Source organism: Ruditapes philippinarum, unplaced genomic scaffold (assembly GCF_026571515.1).
Source record: "Ruditapes philippinarum isolate M1 unplaced genomic scaffold, ASM2657151v2 ctg2307_1_1_1_1, whole genome shotgun sequence".
NCBI lineage: Eukaryota > Metazoa > Mollusca > Bivalvia > Venerida > Veneridae > Ruditapes > Ruditapes philippinarum.
The window spans coordinates 245,705-269,191 of record NW_026860066.1 but is presented as its reverse complement, the minus strand read 5'-3'; the positions used below and the strand labels follow the sequence as shown (position 1 = coordinate 269,191).

The 23,487-nt window shown below is 29.9% G+C and overlaps 1 protein-coding gene across 1 annotated transcript; it reads left to right on the top strand.

Moving 5' to 3' along the window:
- Positions 1-6,516: 6,516 nt before the first annotated feature.
- On the top strand, positions 6,517-16,375 carry LOC132758755 (uncharacterized). The gene is made up of 9 exons (XM_060750452.1): positions 6,517-6,639; positions 9,786-10,118; positions 11,209-11,339; positions 11,775-12,003; positions 14,084-14,371; positions 14,786-15,073; positions 15,394-15,696; positions 16,030-16,142; positions 16,370-16,375. The coding sequence occupies exons 1-9, from the start codon at positions 6,579-6,581 to the stop codon at positions 16,373-16,375; spliced, it is 1,752 nt and encodes a 583-aa protein (XP_060606435.1). The 5' UTR covers positions 6,517-6,578.
- Positions 16,376-23,487: the final 7,112 nt, after the last annotated feature.

Here is a 23,487-nt window from a genome sequence, read left to right as displayed (position 1 = left end):
AGTTCAAATGTCCTCACCGGTCTTTCGTATCATTCTCCCAAGTTCATTTGTTTCCACTGAGTTTTGTTTTTACTGTCATGATATTTAATTGATTATATCTAAAATATTCTATCCTTGTTTTGCAAATATATGCATCATATTAAATAATAATATATGTATTTCATGAAATATTTGTGCATGTATACACTGTTTTTTCTTATTCTACCTTTATACCATTTTTTCTATTTTGCAAATGTTAATAGCATTATTTTATGCAACTTTGTATTAGACTTTGCCTGACATTATCATGTTTATTTGGAATACTGTTGATATATGTTACATCCAATATACCCAAAGAAAAATAAAACTGTTGTTCATCTGAGTAATATATAATAAAATGCAGGCACTTGTGACAGAAATTTTGTAAAAGTTGATAAGTTTGTGTACAAATGACCGAAATACAGTCATCTTACAGCTTGGTAGGATTATCAATCCTTTGACTTAATATAATATTAGATGTGACTATAAATTTATGCCGTCATATAAAATGAAAAAGCCTTTCAAAAGACTTATATTCGTAATTAAATAAAACTTTAATTTACGAATATAAGTTTGTTTGTTGATGGTGTATTTGATACTTTCAATTTGTAGTAATCGATCTAATCAACATCTTGTATAATAATTATATATAACTGTAAGACATATTGTATTATATAGCTAGCTTAAGGTCTTCAGCCGTGACAGGACGGGTACACTGAAACAACGTCGTAGGGTAAGTCCAACAATAATCAATAATTCGTGCAAGGGATCTGACACACCCGTTTTTATTTATGTAGCATGGCATGGAGTAAGGTGAAACATATCCTGATAAAATAATATATAATCTAATAATAAGCTTAGTATCAACATATAAAATCTAATTTCGGACATAAGCGTCTAGTAATTTCTGATAGCTAAAACACTTCAGCACTTGACCGCCATCTTGCAACATGTTTGCATTCTAATTGGTTCGAGCATATTTCGTCAAACGTAATGTAAGTATAAAGAGAGTAAAATAGAAAACTCGTTTACATGTTGTACATTGTAAGAAATCTTTGAGTTATTTGATCATATATGTACCATATCTAACATTGTTCTTATGCCGTGAAAAAAGAAAGAAAGAAAAAAACAACAACAAAAACAACAACAACAAACGAAGGCACATCCAGGAAAGCATATAAAAACTGACAATTGAATTATTACATTTTTGACCACATAGTTGTTGGTATCTACATGCAATTTAAACTGATTGAAATAAAAGATTGATAAATATCTATCTAAAAAGCTGTTTCTCAAAACTTGTTAAATGAGTTGAATCCCACTAATGCACTTGCGTTGGCATAATCAACTCCTTTTCTTCGTTTTTTTGAAATTCTCTAGGAAGAAAATAATTTGAAAAAGTCAAATCAAATTTCTTCTTAATAAACATTTCATGGTAAAACAATGTGGTAAGTAATAAATGAAGTTAGTTGTGGCTCTTTCAACATGCACAATGTATATATACAGTCAAACTTCGTTCGGTTGAATTGGGAGGGCTTGTGCATATAAGTCCGAGAGATCGGTAGTTCGAGCCAACCGAGGTTCAGCCATTTTCACGTAGGATAGACCGGTAGAATAACATAATTGTTTATTAGTACATCAGTTCGTTCATTTCTAGTAAATATTAAGAATTAATATCCCAGTTTTTTCCAACAGGTAACAACGGTACCCTGTGTTAATCTATATTCATGCATATTGTAATTGGTTGAGTTTGATTGCGCAATCATTTTCCAAACTTGTAGAACAACGTTCAAAATATATTTATATGTTTTTTACATGATAAATTTTATTTTAAACAATGAATTAATAAAATATTAAAAGCAAAATACAACAGCATCTATTTGTAGCCATTTATAAAAATAAACACAAGTATAAGTATCATCCTATGAATGGATAACACTGTTACAATTCACGTTTCATGAACCACGACTGTAATAAAAGCCGTCCGGGTAAACATCATTTTTTTATTGACCATTTCACGATTTAGTTTTCTTTTAATGTTATTTAGGACGGTAAAGAAACATCTTCTTGTTTTATAAGATATGAATGTATTCTTAAAATCTTTAATTTAACACAGATTATAAAAGATCCTACAAGAATTACATCAAATACAAAAACGTTAATAGATCACATAGTATGTAGTTTATTATTCTGATAAGGTTTTCCAATCAGGTACTTTACCTTTTTGTCTTAGTCACCACGTACCTATATATTGTTAAGAAAATCACAATAATGCACTTTTAATAAACACAAAAATTTTGTTTCTAGATCAATGAAAAACTACTCTGCTGAATTTTTTATACATAATCTTAAACTTTGTGACTGGTCGAATATGTTTACGGCAATATCTGTTGATGAGTCATGGCTTTTTTTAAAGATATGTTTTTTATCAGTTCTAAATGTAGTTGATCCTGTAAAAGAAGTAAGCCTTAAACAAAGGAGTGAACCTTGGTAAGACTCTATCATATTAGCATTGATAAATATAAATGTTTCATTTTTACATGAATTTAGAAAACATAATCAGAAAGATATGTATAATTAATACTGTCTTTATAGAAACTTAATACAGAGACAGATGAAAAAGCTAAGTCTGGATACATCTCACATCAATTATAAGAAAATAAAAAAACTTCACCAAATATTGTACTTAACATAGATGTTGAAATTTGCTTTGAACCAACAAAAATTGCTAGTCATTTTAACCAGTTTTTTTTACTACTGTTGCTTCTGTTTTGGTGGATAAATTTCCAAATCAATTTAACATTTTTTCTGTAGAATCAGACATTTTTTTTAAAGAATTCTATAAGAACAGAAATCAAGAAAAAATTAAATTTCAATAACAAAATGTAGTGAAAAATATTATTTTAAGGTATAAAAATTTTCCCCTTTCCCTTAAATCTATTGGGACAAATTTTTTAAATTTAAGAATTAAAAATCTGTCCCAGCCAAAACATGGCCAAAATTGCAGATTTTTTTCAGAGAATAAAGAAATAAAATACGTGGAGTATGTATAAAGCAACGAGCAAATTGATGTAACAAGATAATTAGACGATATTTTGTCTATACAAGGTAGTCAACAGAATTTTTCTATACGTTTCTATTCTGCGTTTCTGATCATTCAATGAAGGAACTACATTTGTACATTAATTTATTTTGAAAAAAATACACATAACAAATTGATAAATGCTCAAATAGTTATAGTCTCTTTTCATATATCACAACTGATCTTTATGTAAATAAGTTAAATATATATCTTGTAGAAACCTAGGCACATATAATTGTTTTTTTGTGAGGCACTATATTTTTTTTACTGTGAATTAAAAAAAACCCATAAGCTTTTCAAGTATAAGCTTATTATTTTTGCAGTATAATTATGTGTAAGACCATTTATGTACTCCTCTTATATTGTTACCAAAATTCACTTTTAACTAGTGTTTTTCGCAACAGAACCCAAGATTTATAAAGGTTGTGCTGCAATACAAAGTCATATTGAATTTGTAAAACACACACGATAAACAAGAGACCTCCCTCTGATAACTTGCTTTTTAGCAATTTCTGAGCCAGTTAATGCCGAATTTGTGTCGACAAAGGTAAATTGTTTTCCTTTTATATATGATGAAATAATATGTATGTTGTAGCCGCGTTTCAAAGTTTGTGAATTTGGCTTTGAAATGGACCGTTTCAACTTGAAAGTATTGCTATTGTCTCATAGTTTAATCTACTCGCCAATCCAGCTTACTTAAACACGAATGCGTAGATATTTTGTCAAGAATGCAATTTAAATCTAAATCAAAACCAAAATTGAATTTCAATTTTCTTACGTTGTAATTATTCTTACGTCTCCCTGTTTTGAATTGCACCTTCAGCGTTATTGGTTATATTAATAGGTTGGTCCTAATTCGAATATAATTATCCTACTATTATCAGAATGATCTCTCTTTTCCGCCCTTATGCCCTTCCTTATTTATACCCAGGTCATGTTCAGTGTCCAATTTAAAGCCTTAATTAAGGGTGGTTGTGTGAGTTGGCATTGTTTGGGCAGTATTCCGTTAACATCTCTCCCGTCATTATTTATTTGATTAAATTAATCAATTAAATTTGGAATGTTTTGATTTATATTTTGTTGTGAATTATACGTTTACATACAAAGTCATAAAAAGTTTTGTAAATTTTCTCCCTACTATAATAAGTAACAATGGTTGTAACGGGGAAAATCTCTACAAAGATTCACTCCCCAAAGACGATAATGATAGAAATACACAAACATAAAAAACACTTAAACTTGTTATATACTGTTCTCCCTCTAGTTTTATCGTTTTCCGTATTTTCTGTATCCAAGATATTCATATAAATCGGAGCAACTCTATGTGTCGTCGTAAATCATTCTTGTACTTAACCCATTACTGCATGAGCATTTTGTGGAAAATGGCGGTTTTCATTGAAAAGCCCCTGTTGCAAGTTCAGATTGCTATGAAACTATAACGATGCTTCAATATTCACCAAACTTGAAACAAATGTTGACTGCCCCATAGCCTTAGTAACGGCATGCTCAATCTTAAAATTGCATCTCAAAATTGCCAAAATCACTTTTTTGTGTTGACTTTTTCACTCCAAACTGATTTCAAAGTGCTGCAACTTCTCAATTGATTCAGATAGAGTCAAAGGCTTTTCAGCATTGGTTACACGTTACCTTCTGATCGACCTGAGGCCAGTTTAAGCCTCTCACAGTCCAAAATTTTCTTAGCGTTGCGAGGACTGCTGCCCGTTCAAACCCCTAAGCAGATGGGGGCACATACCCCGTCTGACACCCCTGATGCATCTTTCTGATAGGTGGCGGCGCCGAAAAAAAAGATAACTTCTTTAAACAACATTTTAAAACGAAAACAAGTGTTTGGGACCTCCATGGGACATTTTAAAACTATTTGAGGCCTAAAAAAAGGGGGGGGGTGCGGGTCGAAAGTGCGTTGTATATATGAGGTAACGGGTTAAAAAAAACCCATACAAATATATTAAATATAGATAACGTTTTTATTTTACCAAATTTCTTAATCTTTAAGCAATTCGTCACTGTTATCATCTGTATATGAATCAGTACTGTACACATCAATATAATTTATAACCTCTTTATTTCATATCACAGTTCTATAAATCTATAAGTTATACGGACTGATTCAATTTTCCAAGAATTAAAACGAATCCCATTCATCATCAAATCTCATTAAACTAAAGTTTGAAAAGTCAACGAGTAAACACATATCTCAGTTATCTTTTAAAGTCATTAAAACAGTTAAACGTACAGAAACCATAAAAACAATTCCGTTTATGTTTGAAAAAAGTCGTACATTTTATCTGATACTAATATTATAGGCACAATTTAACTCAGAAACGAAAATAAATATTCTGAAGAAAGGGCATTCAATAATTTAATAACCTTTTAAATAATGATTTAGGAGCATGTTGGATGCTTATGACCCAAGGAAAGTAGCGCTGAATATGAAAAGATTTGTCATTAAAGTGGCAAAATGTAAAACAAAGTAGTGCAATGTATTTTGATTATTCATGTTTTCATCAACAAACCATTGCGTCTTCGCCATCTTACCAACGCGTGTTCACCATTGTATCACCGCCTTCCGTCGTCATACGCAGTCATACATATTTATCAGCATAAAGATATAGGTTTAACATTTTCCTTAGGTGTTCCTTACAATCAAATAAGAAACTAAAACCAACACACAAGTAGAAAAACGTACATACAAGTATTGTTACTAAATTTTACGTAAAAAGAAGTCCCAGAAAATTATTCTAACAGTTTTACATTGTTCGTGACGATTAGAAATGAACAAGAAGCTATTATTGTTATATCTTAAGGCCAAACGTTCAAGACATATCCTTTTTATAACAAGTAATTATTTGTTAATCAATAATGAAAGTGTTTCAATAATAGGATTCATATAATTAAATTAAAGCATTTATATTTTTATAGCTCTGCCCAGAATACCACCACTTCAGTAGATGGATGGTGGATAAATCGATGCATGAGAAAAAAATAGATAGCTGGATGTTATAGGATAGATAAAGCATATAATACATACAAAAAAGCTAGATGTTATGTTCACATTCATTGTGTCCGTAAAAAATGAAATTGTCCGAAAACGATGCATTAGTAAAAATAATAGTGTAAATGATGATAATAATAATAATATCTTAAATCAGAGAAGGTGACATACATAGTTTACACAAGAGAACATGTATACTTACTTTCAGTACGAATTTTTAATTTAACAATAATAAAGAAAACGAATAAAAATTATTAAAAAAGAAAAACTACTTAAGATAATGTTTTTATTGTCCATATAAAGTATACAGCATGAGCCGATTTTACAAATGAATTTACGTACTTATGTTTTAAACTTCCTCATGTATACGTTTATGGTTTCAAACTTCCTGATCTAAAATGAAATACAATCATATATGATGACGGACTCAATGGTGAAATCTAGATATAAGATGACCTGTTTAAAATGGTTGGATTAAAAATTCTATATGTTTATATAACCGGATGTATAGCTTATTTACATGCTGGTGAGTAATATAAACTACTTCACAGGTATACATTTAATTTCATTAATATTACACAAATAGAAACAAGTAAAATGGTTTCCTGCGGGGAACATTTTTAATGATATAAAGATTTTTCATATATTATTAGTTATAAAGATTGTTGACAGGTTATATGGCCCTATACAAACAGCCATTTATATACGGCCATATATCCTGTCAACAATCTTTATAACGATTTTATATTACAGCAAGCATAATTATTTTAGAGAAAAAAGTAAGATTTCTTCATGAAACTATATAAACGTCACGATTATCCAATGAAAAGCGACGTTACAAACGTGCAGTATTATAAAGTTGACAATAATCGATCAATATAGAAGAAGGTCTTTGGAAACTGGTGACCGTTGAAGACCGGAGAAAGTCGAACATAAAACAATTATTTCTTTTTAAGAAAATGATAAATAGGCCTACCATTTTATGAATAATTCCGAGCAAACAAAGAATAAAGTAAACACACAACTTTACGCAGAAAATATCTCTATTTATTATGGCAGATGCCACTACGAAAATTTTAATTTTGTAGATTTTCAGTATAAACAATGTTTGTAAAATTTGAGATAGATTTTAAAGATACATTGATCATTTTCAAACACATCATTCAAGTTTTTCCACCTTAAACGGTAAAATAATTATAGAAAATTAGAAATATCACGTAATAGTTTTTTGTTCTTAATAAAATTAATGTAATTCGGACTAATTCCCTAGAGGTAAATCCGTAACGTACCGGCAAACGGTATTTAGCTAGGCTTTCGAAAAGGTTAATTAACCAATCATGTACGGTTTACAGATCACATGCTCCTCCATGTACCGAAAACAGGTCACGTGCTCCTCCATGCCTCAAAAGTTAAACGCGTACCAATACCCTGCGGTCTCCAGACCGCAGGGAATAATGGTGTTCGTGCTGATGCTGACACATTGTTAATAATTTCAGTATCTTTTAAATGTTCTCCGTTAAGTTACATTTTATAGTATCTCAATATTCTTTAAAGCTACATTAAATAAATATGAAAAAATATTTTTGCCGTCGGCCTAAAAACCAAGCATTCTACAGTTTCATTAAACTTTTTAACAGTATCGTTATTAATCTCATCAAATACTGTCAATAAATTAGGATTTTAAATGGAAAACCCCACGGTAACACTTAAGTTTGTATACGAATTTTAACATGCAAATGAAGACTATAATAAGCTCGTGTATGCGCTTCGTCACGGTGTTGTAGTTGCTATCCGGAACACAGCAAATATAAGATTTTCTTGTACAAACACAATTTAACCGTTTAAGATTCACGGTGCACTAGGCCTGTGGTGCAGAAAAAAATAATCATCTCATAAAAAAGATCATTAAATTTGTATGAAAATAACCGTTACAATGCGGAAATATACCGTTAAATTAGGACTGCTACTTATAGTAATGTTTGTTGATTTAACATTGATGTACTGTCCTAGGATGATAATTTGGTCTTAACGGTACATGGGAAAGTCCAAAAACGGGGTTATCTGGATTATTATCCGGTAATGTAAAAGTAAATACTTACATATACTATATTGCATAATTCTTACAGTATCGTTTGTGTATTACCGTTATGGCTCTGCTGGTAGATCGAAGTAATTGTAACTTTTAATGTTTTGTACTCATAGGTTCGAACCCCACGTAGTGCCATTTTATTACCACAGTTTTTTTTCTTTTTGCTCTGTTTTTTATCATTATTATTTATTTATTTTTCGTTTTTCTTTTTGTTTTCTTCTTATAATATATATCTTATAGTATAATATTTTTTATTTCTATTCTATTTTTCTTTTTTGTATTTTTCGATCGCAGTGTAACAAAATTTTCGATCTCATATTCATGTATGTATATGAAAAACCGGTCAAATTTGTCTTACCAGTAGTCGAACTTTTGCCTGTACGGGTAAAACACATTACCGACACGATTGCTCTACCTACTGCGCTAACAAGACATACGATAACACGTAGATTTATTTTCATTTTTATGGGTTGTGGCATTGATCTACCTAACCTATTTTTCGCATTGTTATTGGTCTTTGTTATGTAAACAAAGGCTCAAGTTATCATCCTAGGACAGTACGGATGATCTGAAGGCGGAGTTTCTCATGCACACAACAATTGTACTTCCGAATTCGCCACAATAAGGGTGCACATTTGTATGCTCATAAAACTCATTTTGGTTGTCTGGACACCAAAATAAGACATGGAGTCGATATGAAACCCAATTTATTAATGAAATGTTGCTATTTCTGTTTTTATAAAAGTTATTAAATGTAACTTTAACGTATATCCAATATTATTGACGTTTCAAATATGCATACAAAAAAGCGATCACTTGAATATTTCATCACACTTCAATGATAGCTTACTACGTGTACAATTAAGAAATTTGAAATAAATAAAAGTCAATACATAATGAAGAGAATGCGTAGATAAAAAAGCTTTTGTAAATACTGGACTCCACGTTCAACTGATACAAAATCTTAATCACAGCGTTTAAATGCTATCAGATGGCGATCTTTAATAAACGGGGGGAATTTTATCGTTCATTCTTTATCAGCGAATGAAAATCCATGGCATTTATTACACAATTATGGTTGATGATGTATTTAAACTATAAATAGTTCGTTCCGTATGGAACATCAATTTGTGTTGAGTTAAGTATTATGATAATTTACCTCAATATCTTTATTATCAAAGAACTAAATTGGTTTACCTGTAAATTGTTATTTTCAAATATTCCGCTACTACTGTCTTTTATCTTATATATAAAGATAATAAAACTTTTTGTTTTATTTTGGAAAAAAATTGTTAAAATTTTAAGGATCATTTATGTAAAATACCTTTTCGACTCCTTTCAAGACTTTTAAACAAAGTCTTTTCTTAGATAAAACAAATAAGTCAGAATATTTTTCAATTTGAATAGATTTTATAATGTTCGCCTGAAGGTGACATTTTTGCATTTTTGATGACTCAAATGAAGGATAGAATGTTGATATTTTAAAGCATATTTGATGCAGATCGTGTTTTTGTATACTGGCATAATTCGCAGTAATAACATAAGTATAATTAAAATCCTTTACATTATTATTACAATTTTAGGAACTGTTGAGAGAATATACATACGTGACAACAAAGCAGCATTGAAAAGCAGTAATATACAGCTCGTGTGTGAGATATCACAGTTTAGTAGTTCTGTAACAGTAGAGGTCTACAAGAGTGACACTAGTCTTCCTTCCTCACTTGCTGGTATCAACTCGATGACTGTATGTTCTCAATCATTATGTCTGACAACAACTATTGGTAGATATACATTTAGTGCTGACAACAGTAGCGTCTACATCAACATAACCAGTGTCAACAGATCGGCGGATCAGAAATGGTGGACATGTTCAATTATAAATCAAAGAAAGGATCTGTTGTTGAATGTCATAAGTATGCAACTTTCACTCCCAAATTATTCTTTTTATTATTGTATAAGAAATAATGTATGATAAAATTCATAATACAAATGAAACTATATATTTTACAAATGCTACCGTTAAGACAACTTATGACAGTGTTCATCTTTTACGTAATTACAATAATATTTATCCATTACCTCAAATGTATTACGAGATATAAGCTAATGTGGAAACAACTGGTATATGATTTTCAATTAAACTACTATGATAAAAATATATAGATTAGTCAATATCAAAAGCAGATTATAAGTCGTATACTGGTACTACACAATAATTTGTTTAACTTTTAATATTGAATATTTAAATAGAGGATATTAGATGAGTATAGATTCAATACTGAATTTATTGAACAAGTTGAATAAAATCATATTATGCGAGCCTCTGGGAAGCATAATATTACTCTATTCAACGAGTCTAATAAATCTAATAATGAGCCTACACGAATATAATACTCTATTTATCATATACCTAAGAAAAAGACAGTTTAAATCGAAAAAGAATATTTTTCATTGACGCGCCTATAGTGTAATGCTAACATTTAGCGCGTCTTAACGCTATATTTGTATGTTGACGTCACGCCAAAATATCTGCACGGCCGTGCCATACCATTTTTATGGAGTCGTAAAATCGGCATGGGTATGTGATAAAATGTTTTATGCAATTTGTATGTTTTCATTATAAATGAAAATATACAACTGAACACCAGTGAATTATTTAAAACACGAGTTATTCATGATCGGTTGTCTTTCGTTATTATTATCAAATATTTTAAACCTTATTATCAATGTGCTATTCGCATATAATTCATATTATATTTCCGGAAATATTTACATGATTTACTTCAAACTCCCATATAATAATAATATGACAAGGTAATCTACCGTCCATATTTCCAGAATTATCCCCCCGTAAACTTTGAATGTCCCTTATTTATCTTATTACTTTAATTTCTTTATGAATTAACTTTAAATTTATTTCAAATATATATTCATTATTTACACCTACATCATATGTGATTATATTTATAAGGTTAGCGAATGTGATTTTTTTGGATATTCCAGCTGTACCAACATCACTTCAGTATGAAAATCCTCCGAGCCAGAACCAAGATCTCGCACTAAATGCAGTGCAACTTAAATGTAGTACAGGATGTTCCTATCCGCAACCATCATTTACTTGGTATTATTCAGAGGTACGATTTACTTACCTTTTCATTCCGGATGAAGAAGAAGGGAAGAAAAGTACATATGGCGGTCACCGTCTTACTTTTTGCGTTATCTGCCTATAAAAAGTGAGATTTTCCTCTTTTTAAAGTCAGTTTCGTTACATAATTACAGGTCACATCAATGACTTTTTTTATAATGGCTTCATACTGTCGTAATGAGAACTGAACTAAATCACGAAGATCTCACCTTCCTTGGTTTCATGCTCTAGAAAAGAAAGCAAGTGAAACGCATTTTCTCTGGAAACACGAAACGCAAGCAGATTAGATGTGAAGTATTTCAGACACTGTTAGCGCCACTTGTTTGTATAAAACATGTTATATTGTCATATTGTCATTACCGATACAACTATTTTTATTCAATGTGCTGGATAGTGCAATCTTAAGAATTAATCAACATTTCAGCCAGGAAGCGATTCCCTTCAGGTCTGGTCATCATCAGAGTCTGCTTCTGATACAACAAGAGGATGTTCTGACTCTGAGAGAAAATATTCTTCAACTTTATCTCTTCCAAGATATACAACATTCACTGGTAACGTACAAAAATCTGTCCAGTTCAAATGCAGCATTTTATCATTTACTGGAATGTCTGAACAACTATACACAGGTTACTCGAGAGAAATTCAGTTTGCCGGTGAGTTCATAATTACATAGATGATTATCGACATACACTGTATTATTCTGTCACTTAACTTTCTGTTGTCATAGGAATTAAAATTCACAGCTTTAATTATTTGTCTTATTTCACTTTTGTCTCTCTATTATTTTTTTTTAGAAAATGAGTCGTTCTTTGTATTAATTTTAATGTGAATATCCCTACCATAGTTTTTTTGTGGTGGGGATCACTTTATCGCATCCCGTCTCGTCGCAGAAAATATGAAAAACAAGATAAACACGGAAGGGCGGCCTTCAATGAACACAAACGGTAGAGCCCTTATTTAGAAATCTGGAACATTAAAGCGTCTATTCAACTGTCTTCATCAAGTTTCATAACTCTGATTGTTTAATTTAGAAAATATCCCCAAAAATGTACCAAATTGTCTATTGCTTGATTGTTAACAAATAAATTGAACACAATAATCCTTTAAAATGTACCTCCAAATTGACTAGACTGATCTTGACCTTAAGTCATAAATGAAATTGACCTTCAATATCCAATTATTGAAATTTTCTAGTTTTGCTATAACTGGCTAGAAATTTGTTATTTGAGCCGTGTCATTACAAAACCAACATAATGGCTTTGCGACCAGCATGGATCCAGACCAGCCTGGGCATACGCACAGTCTGATCAGGATCCATGTTGTTCGCTTACAAACTCTTTAACAAGTAGAGAAACTGATAGCGAACAGCATGGATCCTGATCAGACTGCGCGGATGCGCAGGCTGGTCTGGATCCATGCTGGTTGCAAAGCCATTATGTTGGTTTTGTCGTGACATGGCTCATTTATGAATGAATCTTCTTCATATTAGACTCAACATTCTTTAAGAAAATACCTTTATGAACATCAAACCAACATGACAAACCGTGGCATTGAAATGATATAGGTCTTGAATGTGTAATTATTGAATTGTCACTGTATTTTGCTATGATTGGCTGAAAAACTTTACTATCAGTAAATGGAAATTTTGACATAATAGTGCGTCTTTTCAAACATGAAAATCACAAAATTAGAGCTTACGTATTTATAAATGAATTTCACATTTGGACACAACAATCCCTGGGAATAGAACTTTAAGTTGATTAGACTTTCATATTTTATATTGATCTTTACTTTCAAGGTTCACTTATTGATTTTTATTTTCAATTTTGATGTAACTGATTTAACTTGTGACAACCCCCGTTCCATCTCAGGAACCGGTTTATTAACTTGAACCCCAAATATTGAATTGAAATATCATAATGCACTGTGTGTTTAAGTTTTATTACTCAGATAGGGACTTTGTCATTATTTACTCAAATTGGCTTCAGAAGACTAATTGTTTTACTTGTTTTATTTAGTTAAGTCCCTTTTTCTTTTTTTAACCAAAATAATGGTATGCAGGTGATTATACTATTTAAGCAATGTAAAGTATAGGCAATGTAATTAATTGTCATAATTATTGGTACATAGATGAAACATCATAACATAAAGGTCCAAATCGAAGTCAGCTTCAGACAACTTAATTTACAAATTGTAAAGGTGGCTGAGGGGGTATGTCTCACGTTCAGTGATAGTTCAAGATCTAAGTAATCATCAAAATCTTTAAAAACACTTAAAAATCTTTAAAAACACTTAAAGAATAAATATCAACATTTTTATAGGCTTTAAATTAAAATTCGGTAGAACTGGATTTCTTGTGAAATTGGTTCAGCTTTCTTCTTTTGCTTTAATAGAAATAATTTTGTTTTATTGTTTTGTATTGGTAGAAGTAGTGAATGTCAAACCACTTGCCCTTAACCGCTATGGGTTCATATCCCGCTAGGGAATTCTTTATGTGAGGAAGTAATCCAGGCAGCTAGCCAAACATTGGGGGTTCTAATCATGTGCCCATTCATGCTTTGAACTATAAAGTTGCTAATTTTATTTTTTATCGTACAGTCTAACGATTGTTCCATTTCAATTACAAAATATTATTGAGAACTTTAAATCATGGAAGTTTCAATATCTCTTTTACCTTAAAAATGTCATCCATCTGTATAATAATAAAAAGCCCTTTGCTTTTGTCTACATCAGTTCAGGTATCTTATGCTACACTCAAAGATGGAACTGGTACAGTTACTGGACAACTACAAGTAATAAGTGGTATAAGTAAAACATTGACATGTGACACAAGCGAGAGTAGACCAGCAGCTACAATAGTTTGGTATATTGGAACACAAGAAAAGCAAAGGTCTACATCTTCCACTTTTTCATTCAATCCAAAGACTATCGACCACAACAAAACAGTATACTGTAAAGCATTTAACATACAACCAGAGAATCAAGCTGTCGTTTCATACAAAACAATACTTTTTGTTCAAGGTAGTTTGATATGTAGAATTTTTTCGAAGATGAAATTCTTTGTTTTCGGATGAACATTCCAATAATAAAAATGATATTTTTCAGTTTATAGATTATATAGCAGTTACAAAGAAGGACAACCGTCATATTATAAGGTTTTTGTTAAATCATGATAATTCATGGTCGATATTACTAATTAGCCATACAAATAAGTTACGTCAATCATGGAATAGTTATTCATGCTAAACATTTTATATCATTTGTGAATAATCAGCACATTTCTAAAATCTTATCTGTAATGGTTTAAAATGCATTTCTTTCCAAAAATTACTTGTTGGGATAATAATGAATAATAGTAGAATTATATCTTTAACTAATTTTATATCATTTTGATATTGAGATTAAGATGATATGAAAAAAATGTCTTTGTTTTAGAACGGACAAACGTAAAATCGTTTTATATTGGACAGAATGAAAGTCAAACGGTGGCGACATTAGAGGAACATGATGTGAACATTCCGCTTACTTGCATTGTTACTGGAATATCTGCCAAAGACCTTTATATCATATTTAACCGGGACATTATTGCAAGACAGTCTAACACAAATAGATTAGAACACAATATTCAAGACATAACATGTACTACAGGCGGCATTTATATCTGCAATGCAGTTGATAATTTCGGTGCCTCAACAAATAAAACTGTTACGGTGTTTGTAGAATGTAAGTTAATCTTATAAAAAGCTAGTAAGTATTCTAGTTTTAATAGTTAAGTACAATAAAAACTAAGTCCTAAACTTTATCAAAATATATACCGGTATACTGTTTACTTAAAAATGATTAATGTTTGAAATTGAAAATCGAGGCAACTGATATCAGAATAACAGTACATAAACACACCACGTTTAATATTTAGAATTATCCATCTTATTGTAACGACATTAATGTATTAAATGAATAATAAAGCAATTTTAATCATTTTCGTTTACTGCTTCATTTTAATGCTTACAAGTTTGTATGAAATGGGATTTTAATTTTGGTAGGTTCTCCACGACCAGTGCGACAAGTTCTTCACAATATAACAAGTGAAGTCGGTAAATCCGTGACACTTTCATTCATGGTTATAGCTTATCCTAAACCTGGACCTAAAGGATTTACATGGTTCATGGAAGATCGGCTTAATTGGATTTCTTTACTGAGTAACGAAGATCTTCAAATTTCATCATCTGGATTGGAGACAAATTTAACAATCTCAAATGTATCTCTTGAACATTATGGAAAATATCGTGTAACTACTGTTAACAGAATTGGTGTATATGATCAGATATTGTTCCTCTCAGAGAAAGGTATTATCATTTGTTATTCGCTGTTCGTTTGTGTTCATTTGTTCAGTTCAAATGCTAAAAAATAAAAACTATTATAGACTTACACGACAATTTACTTAATTAAACATACCTACCTTAAATCTTTTTTTTATAACTGAGCTTTGTAAGTGGTATATTTTTGTAACCATTTATTTCTTTTGAAATTGACAATTTCTGGACCTAAACACACTGCATTTTACAAACACTTTAATTTTCATTTTTATACATTTTATTCCGAACATGAATCAATTTAAACATTAGTTTTTGTAAGCTTTATAATTGCTTATTTGTATAGGATCTTATCGTTTAACTTAGGTTTCAGACCTGACACTTGCAAGTGTAATAAGTGCAATCAAGAGAAAAGCTCTTTTACAATGTCAATAGTTCTCGGGATAGTATGTGTCGTTCTGATTGGCTATGGTACTGGCGTATCCCATATTGTACAAAAAAAAATATCAAATAAGAAAGGTAATATTATAATTTAATGTTGTGTATTCAGCTTCTTTAAGTAAGGCCTTATAATTAATTGTTCAAAATTCCTGAATGTGACGAATTCCTTGGCTCGTTCCTCTGATGTAAATTCCTTAAAGTTAATTGGGATAATGATACTCTTGTAAACGCATTGGAAATTAACGTTGATAGTTTGTTGTATTAGACATAACATTAAACCACAAATGATTTATGCATGGAAGTCTATCAACATTTTAATTAAAAAGAACATGTTATAACTAAAATCCTAAATAAACACATTTCTATTGTTTTAATCAATATTTGAATTATTTATGAAAAAATGTGCAATTGTACACAAATCCACTTTAAATTGTTGTTTTAAATTACAAAACCAAAACAATTTTATAACAAAATTCAAGTTAAATTTCCTCTTTCAGGTACAAGAACAAATTCCAGATATGGACCCAACACGTAAGTTTTGCATATTATTGTTATGATTAATTTATCTACTTGAAAGTAGTCTTTTCCATCATTTATACTATTTCTTCTTCTTCTTCTCACAGTATTGAGTATACAAACAAAAAAAGTTTAGTTTAAACGTATTTTTTGCATTTAATACATGTTTACAACATATTATACAAATAATGAGTACATATCAAAATGCAAATGGGTTGTGCAACAAGTTCTTACAACATTAGATTAGGCCTTCCCAGGCAACAAAGAGTGTGTCCTATACAAATACTCTGTAGCGAAGGGTAAAGGGCATGAATTTCAGATACTGACTCTTGTTCACAATTTTCAAATAAATCCCATGAATCATATATATTTTTATACATTTAAACGGATTTCATTTATATTGTTTGGGATCAAATTACAGACTTTAAAAGCAATTATGTTTCTTTATGTTTTATACATTTTGTTTTTTTTAAGTAGGAATGACAATATAGGAAATACAAATGATGTAACAGAGGAACAAGATTATGAAAATAATGCTACAGAAGCCGACGAGGACACTTCGAAACAATATACTGAGCTGACACATTATTCAAACGATGCCGCCACATATGAACCGTTAAGTGTTTAGATAAGATGGATGTAGCTTCTTTTAATCATTTTTCAAAATTTATGTATGAAAGAGTTATGAAAAATGTTTGGGCTGAAGGGTATTTTAGCGTACAAAGTATAATATTTTATTATACATAAAATGAACGAAGTATAAAAAGTATAACACCGTGCTGTATTTAAGGCTTGATAAAGGGGTATATTGCCTTTCAGACACTTAAAAATAAAATCCCAACATATGACAGAGGTCATGAAAATGCCCAACACAAAAATGTAATATACTTGTAGTTCTCCAAAGGCCCACTAGATTTTCTAAAATATGAGCGTCATATTGATAAAAACTAAATTTATCTCATGAAATATGTTTGCATATTTTTCTATATTTTACTTTTTATTTAAATATTATCGTCTTTGTTTATATCAATGGGATGATTTTACGCGACATTATATGAGATGATTCTCGACATTCTCAAACTTTGATGTGTATATTATTATCATTGTTTTGATACACAAATATTCAGAGAAATACAAAATTGTATTTTTTTCTCTGAGTTGAATATTACATCATGCAGGCACTTGTGTCTATCAAAAACCAAGAGTGACCCTTAATAACATTGAAAATATATCAAAGAAAAAAAAAAAACACACAACATAATAGCAGAGTGTTTTTACAATTTTGGCTATTAATTATTTTTTTAATAGGTTAAAATATGAAAATAAATGCGGCAATTATGAATAACTAGATTTGATTTCAAGCACAAGTTGGCTATGCTAGAATTGATACGAAAAGCTTTGTAAGATTGCATTATGATTTCCTGCAGGCATATAAAGTGTAATAGTTCTTTTTTTCAACATACATATTGTCGTAAATCAAATGCAAAACTTTCAAACATTGGCCATAATGCAAAATTGACATAAAGGGTTGAGAGGCGTCCTTTAAAAAAAGGCGATGGGTGCATTGATGGTGAATTGATAAAGAATGCAATCCAAACATATTTTTAATAATGTAATAAGTTAACTGTTTTTTCAATGTATCATATATAGTGTAATTTCCCTTTGAAGTTGTTAATTCTGGGCGACATGATGTTAATAATCATAACATGCTCCTATTCATTGACCCAGTTTTATATGAGAATGATTGATCAGTCTTTTAATACGACTTACAATTACAAATGACCATAGGAAGATACACTCGTTCAAAGCAACCACTTAACATATTATATCGGTACTTGTCAAGCTTTGCATTTTTAACAAAATTAATGCCTTTTCTTATACCTCCATATGATAACTTCGAAGAGGTTGCCAAAATAGCCTAAAAAAGTTTTTAAAAAGTTTAAAGAAAAATCATACAATTTCGTAACCAACACGTGTATACGACTTAATTATCGTCAGCTACTGTAAATATTTTCCAATTTAAAAATGTCCATTTAAAAGAAGAGATTTCAATTTTCATTTCAATTGAAATGTTGCCTATGGCATAGTCCTTATGATCTGGGAATTAAATTGGAAAATCGCGTGTCTTTAATTAGTATGCATAAGTAAATTCGTCAATATTGTATTCCAAACAAAAGTTTACATCCATAAACACAGAATATGAAGAGTTCCATTTGAATGGGTTTAATCACACTTTATGTAATAACGGAAAAATTATAAATTTCCATTTCTGCTTATTATAAATGTTACAAAATATTAGAATGATGTGAGCACTTCATAAGATATAAAGAATTTATGAAGCAACACAGATGTTCTGAATTTTTTTTGCAGTTTTAAAAAATACCTTTTCCGTTAATCACCGGTTTGTTTTTGATTCGGAGATATAGCCTAGTACATTGTATACATATTAAGCAAATGGATGTAGAATCTTGTGTTCTCATGAACATACAAAATGACATAGTATCTATTTTATTTTGACTCTAGGTAATCTTCCTTTCCCAGACTTTTATGACAGACAATCATATATCTACTGTCATTTAAGTTGTGTATAAATGCTCATCTGATATATGTCCCAAAATATAGTGTTTATGTACATTATTCAGGAGGACATCCGACACGGGACAGACATAATCATTATATTTATATATTCGCCAGCGTCTTTACTTTCTTATCACTCATATTCTTTATTGTCAATTAAAAATTTGATTAAATATATTGGTAGCACACGCATAGTGATTGTACCCAAACAAGTATTAATATATCACGATTTGAAATTGAAATTTTGGTACAGATAATCACGATATATGAATTCAGTAAAAAAAAGGGTACAGTGCACATTATCAAGCAAATTTTTTTGTATTTGTTATCACAAATTATAGACTGTTTGCAAAATATTTCTTATAAGTGAGACTTTAAGCTTGTTACATCTCTACAACATCATTTGTCATTTTTGATATTTCAGAAAGATGGCATTTAAGAAACATTTCGATTTGCTCTAAGATGGATGCGAACGTCTCTAATTACAAACAATAGCATAATTTAATCTTTATATCTTTTAAAGTATATTTTATATCATTAATTTAAAATGGTTAGGAATTCTCTTCTTGTTTCAATATAAGTTAAGTACAAGAAAAACATTTTGATGCATAAGCATCAAAGGGCGTCCAAGCAAGAAAATGCAGCAAGTGAAGATGAACTAGTAGACATTTGATGACAAGATATTCCTTATTAAAACTTTTAATGGTTAATTGGTTTTTACCAGAATTGTTTATCACTTATGAATGAGCGGACGAAAAACATTGTTTCATTATTCAACTTCGGTAGGCATGCTAGAGATTAGATTATAACTTGTTTTTTTTTCACAGGAACTTGAAATTTTATCAATATTAACGAAAATATCCAAACATATACAGGTCAATGATATTCAAAATGTATTCCCCATATGGTATAAATCTATTTATACTATATAAGGGGTATTTTTGGATATAATCATTAATATTCCGGTGATTTGATAGAATTTCAAGTTATGTGGGTATTGTCTTTGGAACATACAAAATAGTAGTCAAAAATCAATAGTTTCTTTACATTTTTGAAATAATAAAATACATATATAATATATATATTATAATAATTTTTTTTTTGGTCATAAATGTAATATCGTGATTATTTATAGCAACGGATATATACAATCATTTAATATCCATTTGTGTAAGGCATGATCAACACCACACTTGTGTATTGTCCCTTATTATGTTATCGCTATTAGCGAAGACCCCCTCTTAAGGTATCTGTTCACACTTAGTAACAATATGACACTGGTTATATTACTATGTGATCATGTTGAGCATAATTGTTTTAATTATACAATAATGTAATATATAGTTTAATATTTTTCTTACATATTTATGAATATTGTTTTCTTTTTCTTTTTTTTTTTTGGTGTGTTTTATGTGCTACTTCAATACTGAGTTTTTACGTTTACTACTTTTTTTTATTAAAATTGTAAAATAAATTTTAAGAATTCATTTGTCATATTGACCGACGATTAGAAGTCAAAAATTAAACTGGAAAAAGTCAGTAAATTATGGTTAATCTCTCAATTTATTATATTGTTTATTCTTTAAACTATGTACAGATGTACATTTGTATTTTTCTTTATCATTTTTTAAATTTAAATATCAATCAATTGAATAATTTCGTAAAAATTTCATTTGTTACTTAGAATAATTCCTCAGCATCTTTACTAGACACGAATTACAAATTAAATAAAAATGTCTCAAAGTTGATGGTGTTTCATATAAATACCATAAAAACTGTAACCACTTTACTCAAATATTGTACATATTTATTGTTTTTATCTCATATAAATAAATAAAAACATGCTATTGTTGTTGGTGTTTTTTTTTTCGAATTGTATGTTTATGTATAATAATAATCAATTTTGAGAGTTTGATCTATGTTTATTAATTATTGTAACCAAACTTAGTGACAAACATTCATTTTAAAAAAAACAACATAACTTATTTATCTGTAACGATATCAAACATCTACTCCAAAACCGGGAGATACCGGACAATAAACGTGTTCGGTTACTATTCCCCGCGTCTATAGCCCTGTCAAATAGACCGGGATGAGACCGGGAATTTTACAGATAGGAGACCGGCGAATAGTACATACCTCTATAAAAGATTTTTCGAAACTTTCACAATGTTAAGGTCATTATTCTATTTTTAGCTTACGGATACACGTACAACAATAACAAACCCATAATAACCCACTGTGTTTACTAACAAAGTGATTAATAAAAAAACCCGGAAGAGCGCGATTAATTGGACGCCGGAAAAGATTATTCATTTGAATATGTTTTTGCATGTGGCGAAATTCTCCAGTTGCTATTCATTGTTTTCGCACATTTCCATTTTGATAATCAAAAAACCCTCATACAATTCGAGCTTTGCAAATCTTTCTTTGAAACAAATACAATTTAAGCGGAAAGAACCGTAATATTCACTAAAACATCGTGACTATTTTTAAATGACACCCCATATAAAAGGACACAGGCATGTCGATTATATTTTTACTCTTTAAAGGCTTTGCAAATGTTACACAAGATGAACATTTTATTGATAGTATTATTTAATTTTAAGTGCTAGTGCGTAAAGTAAAAATGTTTCTTTTATGCCTCACATAATCATTTTTTATATTTATAATCAAGCAAAAAGTATTCACCATATAATTCTTTTTTTTTCCTTAATATTTTTCTATTTTGTTTATAGGCATTTTTTAAAGTTTCAGTAAGTCGTTTTATTACTTCCTGTAGCGATATATACATGTTTACTCCTAGAAGGCCTTAAACTATACATAAAAGAAACTTTGTTCTAGTAATTCTTGGCTTCAACGGCCAAATGTTTTTCTTTTAAAAATTGTTGTCTTAGTTTTTATAAAAAAAGTTTACATATGCTTTACAAATTAGTAAAGACCTCTGATTCATGAAATAATCGTAATTTTTGTCTTAATTGTTTTGCCCCTTTTTATACTGACTTGACCCTTTCCATTCTCGTTAAAATGTAAGCGCTAAAAATAATTTATGTTTGTTAAAAATTATAAATATTTTTAAAATCAGTTTCAAAAGCAAAACACGTTTATTATATTGGTGAAGATAATTTCCATCAAATCAATATATCATTTTAGGAAAACAAACCTGAAAATAAATTTTTACCAGTTTGATGCACGCGCCACACACACACCAACACACGTGGTCAACGCAGCAGTCGGCACGCAAATACATAACACCAAAAACAACAACAAAACAATAAGCTTTAATAAAGTTTTTTTTAAGTACCAATAGCCGGATTAGGTTTTTCTAATGTAAAATAGTTTTGAAAAATATATATCACTGTTAAAGATTGGGACAGCGTGAATAAAATTCTTGCCAGTCGAAGAATGGATCTTATTCTATGTTGTGTAATTATAAACATTCATTTAAATTATAATTTCCAAACATTTTTTTCGTGCAGTTTCAACATAAATGCTCTATATTTCAAGGGGTATTGATAAGGAATAATAAACATAAATAGGTAATACTTTCATCATTATAACAGTTTTTATTACACAAAGTAACTTAATAAATCAGGCCGAGCTAAACGTTCGTAAAATTTGCTACCAAGTCAAAGTCAAGTCAAATAATTTATGGGCAAAAACATATACAATGTTCATCGCCAAAAGTAACATATTGCCCGGTACAATAAAAGTACAGAAAGTAAGGATACATGCATGATAAATTATACATATACATTATTATTTTTCAGCGTTCATTAATTCAAACAAATGATATTAAGTAGATTCAATTCTTAGTTACTTTGCTGAATTAAACAAAATTGTTGCTAAGTTAAAACAATTACATTTTTTGTTCGTACATTTTCATTAAGAGATATGAATTTATTTTAAATTAGGGCCAAATGAACCCAATAATATCTAGGGTAAAACATGTTTTCCTTTTAAGTCGTTGTATTATGGACAATACTAATTTAAAGAAGTTGAATTCAGTTTCAATTTGTTTCATATTGCCATTTTGTGCAGGAGGCGTTGGTTTCTTTCAATATTTCTAATGTCGTACCCTCTTCAATAGCTAATTTGTGCGAAGAAGGAATTATAGTTTTTCACTTCTCAAAACAAACAAAAACCTTTAAATATCTTTCCGTGATGGATTTATATCAGTTCTCCTTTCATGCTCATGAGAAGAAACCCCTGTGTGATTCACAATATTGCACCCTTAAAAATACGAATTGCTTCAGCAATATTACCTGAGTGTCCGTATAATTGACCGGC

Coding starts and splice junctions, on each gene's coding strand:
- LOC132758755 (XM_060750452.1), top strand. CDS start 6,579: ATGGTTGGATTAAAAATTCTATATGTTTATATAACCGGATGTATAGCT. Junction 6,640..9,785: donor TATAGCTTATTTACATGCTG/GTGAGTAATATA, acceptor TTACAATTTTAG/GAACTGTTGAGAGAATATAC. Junction 15,074..15,393: donor TGTTACGGTGTTTGTAGAAT/GTAAGTTAATCT, acceptor TAATTTTGGTAG/GTTCTCCACGACCAGTGCGA.